The sequence below is a fragment of the Rhinoderma darwinii genome, chromosome 4 (assembly GCF_050947455.1).
Source record: "Rhinoderma darwinii isolate aRhiDar2 chromosome 4, aRhiDar2.hap1, whole genome shotgun sequence".
Taxonomy (NCBI): domain Eukaryota; kingdom Metazoa; phylum Chordata; class Amphibia; order Anura; family Rhinodermatidae; genus Rhinoderma; species Rhinoderma darwinii.
The window spans coordinates 346,096,317-346,110,095 of record NC_134690.1 but is presented as its reverse complement, the minus strand read 5'-3'; the positions used below and the strand labels follow the sequence as shown (position 1 = coordinate 346,110,095).

At 40.7% G+C, this 13,779-nt stretch overlaps 1 protein-coding gene across 1 annotated transcript in view; it reads left to right on the top strand.

The window, feature by feature from the left end:
* FNDC1 (fibronectin type III domain containing 1) overlaps positions 1–13,779 on the top strand; it is a 160,683-nt gene that overhangs the window by 83,225 nt on the left and 63,679 nt on the right. The window contains exons 3-5 of the mRNA XM_075863750.1: positions 2,595–2,789; positions 5,083–5,181; positions 13,112–13,229. Coding sequence (XP_075719865.1) covers positions 2,595–2,789; positions 5,083–5,181; positions 13,112–13,229 — 412 coding nt within the window. The remainder of the gene's footprint in view (positions 1–2,594; positions 2,790–5,082; positions 5,182–13,111; positions 13,230–13,779) is intronic.

Genomic DNA, 13,779 nt, shown 5'->3' with positions numbered 1-13,779 from the left:
GTTGGATTCAAACCCAAGACTCCAGTGCTCCAAAGCAGGAGTGCTAAATACTGAGCCACTGTGCAACACTTATTGGGAGCTAAATATAAAAATGTGAACTCTACAACATTTTAAACTGTGGTGAAAACAGGAGCTGGCAACATCTGCTTTGGAGGCTCTATTGGGACACCTCGGTGGAATTCGACGCATCCCATTATTAGCCAATGGGGTCCGTTGGGCGCCACTGGTATCCGTCATGCGATGGATCCAGTACTGTGTAGTGACTTCTTTTATAAACTGAAGCTACAACGCAGATGCGAGAATAGGCTAAAGCTGGTGTAACCAATTATTAAATAACTTCTCTGGGATTACAGTATTAATGGTCTATACTTCTCATAGGCCATCAATATGACATCAGTTGGGATCAGTTTCTATGCATCCCTGCCGATCAGCTCTTAAGTATCTTGTTGTTGCTGTTAAATGTTGGACTTCCTTTCTACCAGACATAACGGGACATGTGTTGTCCGATGACACTATTAGCAGTGGGTTCCACATTGCTGCTTTTCCAGGAATCACATTTTGCCCAGTCCCTTTCTTCGTGAAGTCATGTACAATGACTGACGCTAGTAAGGCTCTGTTTAAGGAGTATTGTGCTATCTTGGATGAGTTGTCATTGGGTTCTTGGAGTAATTTTGCCAGTTTGGCACCAATTTGGAAGAATCAATGTTCTTCCAACTCTTCTTCATCAGATATTATGATTCTCACTGTGATTCAATAGAGTTCTAAAGCCTTGGAAGGATCTTTGTAATCCTTTCCAGACTTCTATATTTTTCATTTTTGCTGATCTATTTCCTTTGCTGACTGCATAATGTCTTTAAAGCTTTGTGGTGACTCCTTAAAATTGAACGTGTATTATATTGTAAATCTTAGATCCAGAATGGATGTGGAAAACGGATTTCACATTTTTGAATGTATTTAGTTGCACATTTTTGCTGGTAAAGCTGTTTCTTACAGTTAAGACATTTACTTTTTGACATGTTTGAACAGTATTAACTATGGGGCTAATTCATCGACCTTTTTACCATAGTTTTTTGGTTTAGAAAAGTCATAAAAGGTCCCAAAAGTCGCAATTTGCATTCAAATTTGCAACTTTTGCCCTTTTTGCACCACCCTTGCTACTTTTGTGGAGAAGGGGCATGACTTTGGGTAAAAAAAAACAAGAATTTTCCCCCTAAAGTAATGTAAAAAAAATAATTACATAACTGGTATCACCGTGTCTGTAAAAGTCAGAACAATTCTATTATGATTTTATTTAACCCGTACAGTGAATGCTGTAAAATGAATAAAAATAAAAAACACGGAATTGCTGTTTTTTGGTCACCTTAGCTCCGACATATTTTTTTTATAAAAAGTGATCATAAATTTGCATGTACCCCAAAATGGTAGTGATGAAAACTACAGCTCATCCCACAAAAACAAGCCCTCACTTATGATAATGGAATAACTTATTATAATGGAATTTTACACCAGCTCCAAAGTGCCATAGTTTTCATTCTATGGGGGGTAGCAAGGTACAGGCCCATGCTGGGCCTCGTACCTTGCCCCCACATAAGACTTACCCCCACCCCCCATTGGACAGATAAATAAAAATAAAATAATAAAAAAAGAATTATTCTCACATCGCCACTACTCTTCTCCCCTCCGGCTCCCTTTTCATTCCAGCACAGCCCATACTAATTAAAGACACCGGGCAGCATCAGTACGTTGTATGCGACGCAGCACTAATGACGTTGAAGTGCTGCATCGCATATAAGGCCCTGACGCTGCTCGGCATCATGACCTTGTATAACTCACGCTGGAAGGATGAAGGGAGCTCAAGGGGAGAAGAGAAGTGGTGAAGTATGTGTTTTTTCTCATTTTATGGGCAACTTGGGGTAATGTATGGTGCATGGCTGCCATTTATTAAATTTGGTGTCAAAAGGTGTTCACTTTATTATTTAGAAATCACTTATCGTGATAAGTATGCAATACTAGGATACATCTGGAAGAGGATAAATGCATTATGAGGCCTCTTTCAGACGTGTGTATTTTACATCCGTATTCCATCAGTTTTTTTCTGTCCGTAATATGGGGCAAATGTTAATCAATGAGGCTATTCACATGGATATAACATACTTTTTTTTTAAAACGCAGCATGCAGATGGAAAACACCCATTTAAGTCTATGGAGAGTGATTAAAATACAGATTCATATGTATTTGGAATGTATGTGATCCGAATAGCATCCGTATGTCATCAGTATTGCATCCATTTGTAAAGGAGCTGTCATGAGTAATTCAATTATCTCCCTAGAAGAAAGCCCATCAGTAATATGGATCTGTAATACTGATGAATCGTTAAGAAATACTGATGCAATATCATCCATAATATGTATGTATTACAGATCTGTATTATGGACATTTACAAATATGCTTGCCGTAGATAAGCCAAACAGCACTACTGTATAGTTTGTACTTTATACTGTTGTAATAATATTACTAAATCATATAAAACTGACTGTATGTTTTGTAATGTTTTATCCAATTTTCATGTATGCTTTTTCTTGTGTTTCTTAAGAAAAGAAGTCTCCGAGCAGAACATTTCGAGTGCGAGCTCGCAACTCCGATAACCGGTCACCACTTCCTCAAACAGCAGGAATGAGAACAGTACGGAGGTTTCGGGGCAATCCTTCCAATCTAGGTGAAAGTACAAGAAGGGTTAACTATGCTCCAGTAAGACCAGTTGGTCGTAATGAAGATAATAAGCCACGAGGTAGGTCACAGGTTGGTCAGGCTGGGTTCACACTGTGCGTATTTTACATGTATTTTTTTTTGTTTCGGTAGATTATTTTCTATGTCTCTCAATTGGATTGCATCAACAACAAAAAATGCACAGTGTGAACGCAGCCTTACATTGCCAAAATTAATAATTATATTCTGAAAGCAAGGCAATGTGCAGAAGATCAGCAATAAGCATGTCACAGTTGCTGCCACTTCACAGAATACCCAATATTACCATACTGTCAGGGGCGTAACTAGGAAAGACTGGGCCCCATAGCAAACTTTTGAGTGGGCCCCCCCCTCCCCTGGGTGTCACACAACCCCCCCCTTGTAGATAACGCCATACAGCCCCCCTGTAGATAACGCCATACAGCCCCCACTGTAGATAACGCCATACAGCCCCGACTTTAGATAACGCCATACAGCCCCCTTTGTAGATAACGCCATACAGCCCCCTTTGTAGATAACGCCATACAGCCCCCTCTGTAGATAACGCCATACAGCCCCCTCTGTAGATAACGCCATACAGCCCCCTCTGTAGATAACGCCATACAGCCCCCCCTGGCGTTATCTACAAAGGGGGCTGTATGGCGTTATCTACAGTGGGGGCTGTATGGCGTTATCTACAGGGGGGGCTGTATGGCGTTATCTACAGAGGGGGCTGTATGGCGTTATCTACAGGGGGGACTCTGTATGGTGTTATCTACAGGGGGGACTCTGTATGGCGTTCTCTACAGGGGGGCTGTATGGCGTTATCTACAGGGGGGCTGTATGGCGTTATCTACAGGGGGCTGTATGGCGTTATCTACAGGGGACTCTGTATGGCGTTATCTACAGTGGGGGCTGTATGGCGTTATCTACAGGGGGGGGCTGTATGGCGTTATCTACAGAGGGGGCTGTATGGCATTCCCTACAGTGGGGGCTGTATGGCGTTCCCTACAGGGGGGGCTGTATGGCATTCCCTACAGGGGGGGCTGTATGGTGTTCCCTACAGGGGGGGCTGTATGGCGTTCCCTACAGGGGAGGGCTGTATGGCGTTCCCTACAGGGGGGCTGTATGGCGTTCTCTACAGGGGGGCTGTATGGCGTTTTCTACAGAGGGGGCTGTATGGCGCGAACCCCCCCTGAAAGGAGCGCTGGTCATGCATGCGCACAAGCGCGACCGGCATTCCATTCATTTCTACGGAGCTGCCGACACAGACCCCGGAAGTCCGAGGTTTGTGATGGAGAACTTCAGGGGACTTTCGGTCCCCCGTTCTCCTTATCGCTGCCAGCGATCACACATGTATCCCCTATCCTGTGGATAGGGGATACATGTCTTTTGTTTAATGGCAGAGCGGGGAGATTCCTCCCTGCTCTGCCGTAGTGTTCAGTGGCGTCCCGCTGTAGCAGCCATAGCGGCTGCTAGCGGAGCTTCCGGCCATGGTGGGGGCCCGTGCCGCCGGGCGACACGGGCCCCCTCATGCCGCGGGCCCCGTAGCAGCCGCTACGACTGCTATAGCGGTTGTTACGCCACTGCATACTGTACATCTGAACCCTAACTAGATTCTAAAGTCATGGTACACAAAAATAATAATCCACATATGACCACTTTACCCTCTAATATCACATCAGACTCATATACACACACACACACACACACACACACACACACACACACACACACACACACACACACACATATATATATATCTCTCTATGTATATATATATATATATATAATACATATATATATATATATATAATACATATATATATATATATATATATATATATATATATATATATATATATATATATATATATATATATATATATGTATCAATATAAGACTATCCTATGTGATTAAAGTTACTCATGGCACAAGTATATATTTTTCTTCATTATTTAACTCTTTATTATATCATTTAAATGAATCAAAACTTCACAAATACAGCCATTAGTAATAAGAAGGTCCTGAATATGCGTTGAATGTATTTTCCCAATAGCAGTCTGAAAAATACTCAATAGTGGAGAGAACGAAATGTCAATTTGAAATATAAGACCAGTTACTAAAGTAGGATGCTGAGTACAGTCGTTGTAAATGACCATTATGTAGAACTAGGGACCCATCATATTATTGCCTCTGAATAGAAGCCTCTAATAAAATTGACAAATTAATAGCTGAAATGAAGCCACGATTAGATAAATATATTATAGAAGTTAGTCCTGTAGCCACAGCTCCTCGTTGTACTCAGATTTCTGCTATTATTACACTACTGAAGTTTTTTAATCCTTTCCTTGCAGCTTCTGAGTCTGTACATGTGGTCTCTCTTCAGTCAATGAATCCCCAAGGAAAAAGCCAGCCAGTGTATCGGGCAGCTGTTACAAAGCTTAAAATTCCAGGTATGAAGCATGCTTACTTTGATAATGGGCCAAACAGTGGCACTGCGGCTACAGAATTAAATACAGAACTTGCTGAGTTAGCGGCCAAGTGTGGAGGATTACTGAAGAAAAAGATCAGATAGACATGTGATGAAAAGATGTTTATTTCCCTTTGTCTGTATATGTATGAAAAAGTTTATTTTTGTTGCTGAATTTGGTGGAAAATACATAAGATGTGTTTATGCTACTATTCTTCTACTACAGTAATTGCATGGTTTCATTGGGCGATACCAAATGTAAATATTTTTTTTTGTTTTACTACTTTCACAAAGAAAAAACTATTTGTTAAAAATTTTTTATGTGTCGCCATATTCTGACAGGCATAACTTTTACATTTTTCTGTCGATTCAGCGGTGTGAGGGCGTATTTTTTTGTGGGACGTGCTGTTGTTTTTATTTATACCATTTTGGGGTACATGCAACTTTAGGAGTTAAGGTGACCAAAAAACAGCAATTCTGCATTTTGTTTTTGGTTTTTTTCAGCATTTACTGTGTGGGTTAAATAATGTTATGTTACAATAATTCAGAGTTTTACGGATGCTCCAATACCAGTTATTTTAATTATAATTTTATTTTACATTACTTTAGGGAAAGAAAGGAAACAGATTTTTTAACATATATATTTTTCAGATTAAAAAAACTTTTTTTAGCTTTTTTCTTTTTCCTTAGGGGACTTAAACAATGAATTTTTTCTTTTTTTTTTTTTTGCTTTACACCATTCCAAACTGTGTCTACTGATTAACTATTCTGGTTTTTCCTTGTGGCAGTATGTTGTTTTAAGATGTTGTGTTTGATGTCATCATCTTGGTATGATTAGTTGCATGTCATGTTGTAGTACCTTTAATTCTGTTACTGGGAGTCATTAAATGCAGGTTCTAGGGGTTAAATTCAGTTGCTTGGTTTGCTTCATTCTCTGCAGTCGATTGATGTTTTCCCTACAGACAATAACTTATAAGTCATTCCTCTAAATAAATTCTTACTTACAACAATGTACTAAGAGACAAGTAGAAAATTATTAAAATATACTGTCTACAATTTTGTAATATTCTAGACTGCACTAGGAATAAAGTTTGCTATCATTCAGGAAAGGAGCCATTTTACTATCAAGAGGTGACTTCAGGGGCATAGCTAAAGGCTCATGGGTACCAGTGCAAAAGTTCTTCTTGGGCTCCCCCCAACTTAACAGGCAACAAAATTCTTGAATTGTCAGTAAGGATTACCTGTGCGCCTAAGTAAGCTTCCCTGGACTTACCCAGGTGCTGAAATCCTCCCTGTTGTTGTCTAGAATAGGCGATGATTTGGTGTCCAGTCTCACTGTAGTAAAAGTAGAGACAAAGATTTCTACGAAGAGCTCGTTCAGTTGTAGGTATCCCCAGCAGATCATTGCAGCAGCGACTGGCAGGGAGAGAGGGCACTGGACCACAGAGAAGTAAACTCATTACATCAGGACTTTCCTTTCCAGAGAAACTGCATTGTTAGCAAAGGGGGAAATTGGCCCATGGGTCCTTGAAAGGGCTTCAAGTAAAAAAAAAGCAGCAGGCCCTTCTTTTAATCTTTGTTATGATGCTCCCTATCTTTTAAGTATGCCACAGATGACAAAGATGTATCTGTAAAATGAAAATATTTACTAAAAGAGTAGGTTTTACCCCTGTTTAGAAGGTCTATGTTTTGCTCCAAGGGCAATAAAGTAGGAGGTATGATATTAATAATTACTTATAGAGGTTCTCTAACTAAATTTAGTTCATAGTCAGAGTTACCCTGTGAAACAATAGACACTGATAGTGTAGAAAATATGTCTTTATTTGCTTCATTGTCACAGAGTCATTTTTCGAAGGCCTTCTTGCTGATTTATGGAGGTAGGATCTAGCATCTTGGAGCATAAATACACTTGTGGAATGTCACCATCTTTGGAGGTATGTTCTGTCGAGGATGATAAAATACTGGAGATGGTGCACTTACACCTCTTGCACACGACCGAGTTCGGGCCGTGAAAAACGGTATGAGTGTTGGCTGGATTTCCCGGCCCAACCGCGGTACCAGTGAACGGGACTGCTGCCATCATAGACATTTGTGATGCGAGGAGTCTCTGCCTCCCCACGAAACTGCTGTTCCGTACTGTATAATTTTGTTCAGTATGAAACAGCAGTACCGCGAGTAGGCGGAGACTCCTAGCGTCATAAATGTCTATGATTCCAGGAGTCCCGTTCACCTGTACCGCAGTAGTGCCGGGAAATGCGTCTGACACACGGACTGCTTTTCACGGCCCTAACTTGGTCGTGTGCAAAAGGTGTTAGACTGATGATCACTGTAGTACCTCTGCAGATGTTCACTTTATTGAAAGGATTGATGGAGGTCCAGAATGATGAGGAGCCCCCTCCAAAATATAGAACCATGTCAAAAAAATCCCTCCTTTCAGCCTCCTCCAACATACATTGTCATGTGCAAAAACATCACTTCTGTCCCTTTAATACCCTCCAAAATACAGTCCCATATGAAAGAAATCATCCCTCCCTTCAGTACCCTCCAACATACATTGTCATATGCAAAACATCCATACCCTGCATTCAGGGTAGTCCCATGTATGCAAAACCTCAGTCTCCTCCCTTAACCCGTTCCCACAAAATTACGTACAGTTACGTGATGGAAACTAACGCATTTCCACATAACTGTACGTGAAGGAGATGGAGCTAGCACAGGAGCTGAGCCAGCACCATCACCACCAGGTGGCAGCTGTATGTTACAGCTGGCATCCTGAGGTATCGGCCAGGATCGGAGCTAGCCTCCAATCCCACCGATTAACCCCTCACATGCTGCGCTCAATAGAGATCGCAGCATGTGAGGAATTTTTAGCCACTGGCACCCCAGTAACATGATCGCTGGGTTGCCGGTGGCTGCAAAGGCGATCCGAGGCCTAATACTTACCTCCAGGTCTGCCAGCAACGAAAGCCTCCTATGCCCCGCTCGTCGGCGGGGCCTAAAAGGCTTCTGGTACCATCGGCAAGATGGCGCCGGCTCAGCTTCCGGCTCAGAAGCAGTGGGTGTCCGCTGTATGTTGTACAGCGGACACACCGATGTATCGGCAGGAACCGTAGCTAGCTCCAATTCCTGCCATTAACCCCTTCGATGCAGCGATCCAATGCTGCATTTTAGCGGTATGTAGCAAATCGTCAGCCTGCTATGCGATGGCAAGGCTGGCGACTGCTACTATGGCAACAGGAGGCTTAACAATGGCTTCCTGTCTGCCATTACGGAAGCCGATTAGGCCCCATCCGGAGGCGGAGCCTAATCGGCTTGCTGTCGGTGAACAACTGACAGTTCTAATACATTGCACTACATTGGTAGTGCAATGTATTAGAACATCAAACAAACAGTTGCAGCTTCAAGTCCTCTAGTGGGACTAAAGAAAAGTGTAAAAATAAAAGTTGTAAAAAATACAATAAAAGTTTCAAGTAATAACATAAAACACTATCGCCCTTTTTCCCTTATCAAATAATTTATTATTGAAAGAAATAATAAAGCCATACATATTTGGCATCGCTGCGTCCGTAACGACCTGAACTATAAAAATATAATATTATTTATCCTGCACAGTGAACACTGGGAAAAAAAAAACTAAAAAATACTGCCATAACTGCTGTTTTTTTGGTCACTTTGTCTTCCAAAAATGTAACTAAAAAGTGATCAAAAAGTCGCATTTATCCAAAAATGGTACCTATAAAAACTATAACTCATCTCGCAAAAAATAAGCCCTCATACAGCTCCGTCGACGAAAAAATTAAAAAGTTATGGTTCTCGCAACTTGGCGACAGAAAAAATACATTCTCTTTACAAAAGTAATTTTGTTGTGCAAAAAGTTGTAAAACATAAAAAAGTGCCATAAATTCTGTATTGCCGGAATCGGACTGACCCGCAGAATAAAGTTAACATGTAATTTATGATGCGTGGTGAACGCTGTATAAAAAGAACTAAAAAAAATATGCCAGAATTGCTGTTTTTTGTCACCTGGCCTCCCCAAAAAAAAAAGGATAACAAGTGATCAAAAAGTCGCATGTACCCCAAAATGGTACCAATAAAAACTACGGCTCGTCCCGCAAAAAAACAGCCCTCATACTACTAAGTCTATGAAAAAATAAAATGAGTTAAGGCTCCAATAAGTCAGGAAAGAAAAAATATGCAACTGTGCAGGACCAAGGGGAACATTTCTTCTGTTTCAAGTGACAAATTATCAAGGCTCCTTTGCTTCTGATGCCTGTGCTTCAGTCCATTAGCATGCTAGGGCCACATGTGGGATATTTCTAAAAACTGCAGAATCTGGGCAATAGATATTGAGTTGTGTTTCTCTGGTAAAATCTTCTGTGTTACAAAAAAAATAGATTAAAATGAATTTCTGCAAAAAAATATGAAATTTGTAAATTTCACCTCTACTTTGCTTTAATTCCTGTGAAACGTCTAAAGGGTTAAGAAACTTTCTAAATACTGTTTTGAATACTTTGAGGGGTGCAGTTTTTAAAATACGGTGACTTATTGGGGGTTTCCAATATATAAGACACTAAAAGCCACTTCACAACTGAACTGGCCCCTGAAAATATAGCCTTTTGAAATTTTCTTGAAAATGTGAGAAATTGCTGCTAAAGTTCTAAGCCTTGTAACGTCCTAGAAAAAAAAGGATGTTCAAAAAACGATACCAATCTAAAGTAGACATATGGGGGATGTTAATTAGAAACAATTTTGTGTGGTATTACTATCTGTCTTACAAGCAGATTGTAATGGATTTGCCTGACACAGCTTCTTTGTCGACGCCCGTGATTAATCAGTCTGCATCTGTGCCTAGGTCTGTTAGAGTGACTCCGATCTACTACCACTCAGACTGGGAGGCTAAGGAGTGGGAGAACCTATCCCAGCCTGGCCAGACGGAGCTAGCTCCCACCCTCTGTCTATTTATACCTTCATTTCCTGCTCCTCCTTTGCCTGTGATTCTGTCCTGTTTCCTGGCTCTGCTGCTCCTGCTTGTTCTATTGTCCTCTGCTTCAAATTGACCCTGGCTTTACTGACTACTCTCCTGCTCTGCGTTTGGTACCTCGTACACTCCTGGTTTGACTCGGCTCGTTCACTACTCTTGTTGCTCACGGTGTTGCCGTGGGCAACTGCCCCAGTTCCCTTAGCTTCTGTGTAACCTTGTCTGTTGGTCTGTCGTGCACTTATTGAGCGTAGGGACCATCGCCCAGTTGTACGCCGTCGCCTAGGACGGGCTGTGCAAGAAGGCAGGGACTGAGAGGCGGGTAGATTAGGGCTCACCTGTCTGTCTTCCTCCCCGTCATTACCCATATACATTTAAATTTAGAAAAATGCTAATTTTTGCAATTTTTTGCTAAATTTTGGTGTTTTTCACAATTAAATACTGAATGTATCGAGCAAATTTTGCCAGTAACATGAATTCCAATGTGTCACGAGAAAACATTCTTAGAATCGCTTGGAAACATAAAAGCATTCCAGAGTTATTACCACAGAAAGTGACACATGTTAGATTTGAAAAAATTGGCTGTGTCCTTAAAAGGAACCTGTCACAAGCATTTCACCTATTAAACCAGTAATACCTGGTGGTGGTGGGTGAAAAATCATTTCTATATAACCTATAATTGTCTTCTTATTCGGCTCTGTAGCTTTAGTATTCAGTTTTTTTAATGTTCCCACACCGTATGCTAATGAGCATAAAAGAGTCAAATCTTCATTTGAAAAGAGTCAAATCTTCATTCCTCAAGTCTTTCCGAGTTTACCCTGCCTCCATACTTTTGATTGACAGCTCCTCGCCTTCCCCCAGCACACAAAAACCTGTGCTTGTGCATTGATGTCCTATTCTGGTGTGTGCACACAAAGGGACACCGGATTATTACGATAAAAGGCGCAAAATGTTTGCAGACCGTTATTTAGAGTCGGAGGAGGAGTTTAGGAGAGGGGATAATGGTAATGAACTTTTGATAGCAGTGGCCAGTGAGGGATAAGTAAAGTTCAATATGTGAAATGCTGGTGACAGGTTCCCTTTAAGGCCAAAACAGGCTGTGTCCTTAAGGGGTTAAATCCCCACAAACATAAAGTTCCATGTAAAAACATCACTTTCCTCCCATCAGCCGCATCCAACATATAATCCTATGTGCAAAACATCCTTCCCCTCCATTCGGTCCCCTCCAACAAACACTCCCATGTAAAGAAAAACATTATTCCCCTCCCTTTAGGCCCCTCCAACATACAGTCCCATGTGAAAACACAATTCCCCTCCTGTCTGCCGCCTCCAACATACAGTCCCATGTGCAAAACATCACTCCCATCCACCCAGCCCCATCCAACATTTACAGTTCCATGTTAAAAAAATACTGCTCTCCCTTCATCCCCTCCAGCATACAGTATTATGTGCAAAACATACAGTCCCATGTAAAAAAAAACATAATTTCTGTCCCTTCAGCCCCCTCCTACATATAGTCTCATCCTGCAATCCCTGCAGGTCCCAACTTTTCTCCCAAGAGGCCCCAACCCTTGCTGTGATATCCTACCTAGCAGTAGCACAACCAAGACTGCAGGGGTTGGGTGACTGACTGACTGACTGAGTGACCCATGCAAAGACATGTCAGAAAGGAGGTGGAGGAGCTACAAAAGCCTACCGGGGATGAGGAGGAGAGTGGCCCACTGCAGACAATGGCCCATCTGGCATTTGACTGAATTGCCAGATGGGCAGTCCAGCTGTGACTGCAACCTTGAATGAAATGAGCTAACATTGGCTTTAATTTAAAATGTTGTCGTGCTTTTGGAGTAAAAAATGCTCCAAAAATGTTACATAACTCAATTTAATGCGATGTGTAATTTAATTGCTTCTATGTACAAAAAAAAAACCGTTGTAGGCACTAACACCACTTATTCCCTTTGAAGTCAATTGGAAGTTTTTCTTTCAGAAAACTTCTGATATGTCATAGAGACAAGTCAGAAGTTTTGATTGCTGAGGGTCTGGGTACTGAGTCCACCATCGATCGCTTAAACAATGAATTACAAACACTCAGACCCAGAGACCTAACCTGAAGCTCCTGTGCCTAATGCAAAATCTATAACATGTCCCCCCATCTACCATATGCTCTTTATAATACTTATGGGGCAGATGGGCCTTTGGGTCCCCACAGGCATAAAATCCCAGGTGCAACTGCTACCTCTGCTCCAGCTATAGCTACGCCCCCTGGCTGTCTTAAATTTGAAGGTAAATGCACAAGCATATAACTAAAAGCATTAGTTAGATCAGACTTTATTTTATGGAATAACTCATTGATCATTCTGTGATAGATTTTTAAACAGCTTTCTAAAACAATTTGTATTCAAATTCTATTTTATTTTTAAGATACGCGTCTGTTTTCATTTAAAGGAGACATTCTGGTCTATATCCAGAGGTGTGCAGCTCATTACATGAGAGATCTCTAATACATATAGTGAGGTGTGCACTTTTATCACTTGGACATGATTAGGACAGGTTTCCAGTCTCTGGATAAAAGAGCAAGAATGTTAACTTACACTGACAGCAAGCCGAGATCTTGTAAAATGTGATGAATTGAAACACAAAGTATTTAAGAAAATGGAATAAATATGTTTTAAAAGACTTTATAATACAGTGATTATGCTTTATTTATATAAACATGGAAATCCCTTTAATTGTATTGCTTAAAGCCAAAGTATACAAGTAAGTATCATATATATTGGCTTTCCATGCTAAACTTGTATTTGGAGCTAAGATTCTGTTCCCATCTGCGTTGTGACTTCCATTAGTAACCCATTTAACAGGAGTTAAAAGTGTTAGTGGCCGAAGTGCGTTGTAAGCCATATGCCTAAGTAGATCATTAATATGTTATATGTTATTGCAGAGGATGACTATATTATGGAGCCTAAAGAAGTAGGTGTCAGAGTGTTGTCTTCTCAATCTATGCTTGTTACATGGGTGGATCCACAGTATGAAAAGTCTCCAAAAGTTGACTCAAATAGGTAAGCTACTAAACCTGAAAAATATTGTGCTTAGACACATGCCAAGTTTGTTTACATTTTAAAGATCTATTATTAACCCCTCTTTATTAATAATAGTAATAATAATAATAATAATCTTTATTTATATAGTGCCAACATTCTGCAGGACTTTACAATTTGGAGGGAACAAGTACAGACAATATCAGAATTTACATATTGTTAAAACTAATTTACAATTCAAACAAGTGGAGTGAGGACCCTGCTCGCAAGAGCTTACAATCTATGAGGAAATAAGGGAGATAAGATGTAAAAAAAGTGCTTGTTAAAGAGGCTCTGTCACCAGTTTCATACTTCCCTATCCCCTACCTAATCTAATTGGCGCTGTGTTGTAGATAACTACTGTGCTGTTGTTTTTGTTAAAAACGTTTATTAGCGACAAAGTTATGAGCATTTTAACATTTATGCATTTTTTTTGTAAAAGCCCAACTGGGCATTTTTTTTTTTTACTTTAACCAAGTGGGCGTTGTAAAGAAAAGTGTATGACGCTGACCAATCAGCGTCATACACTTCT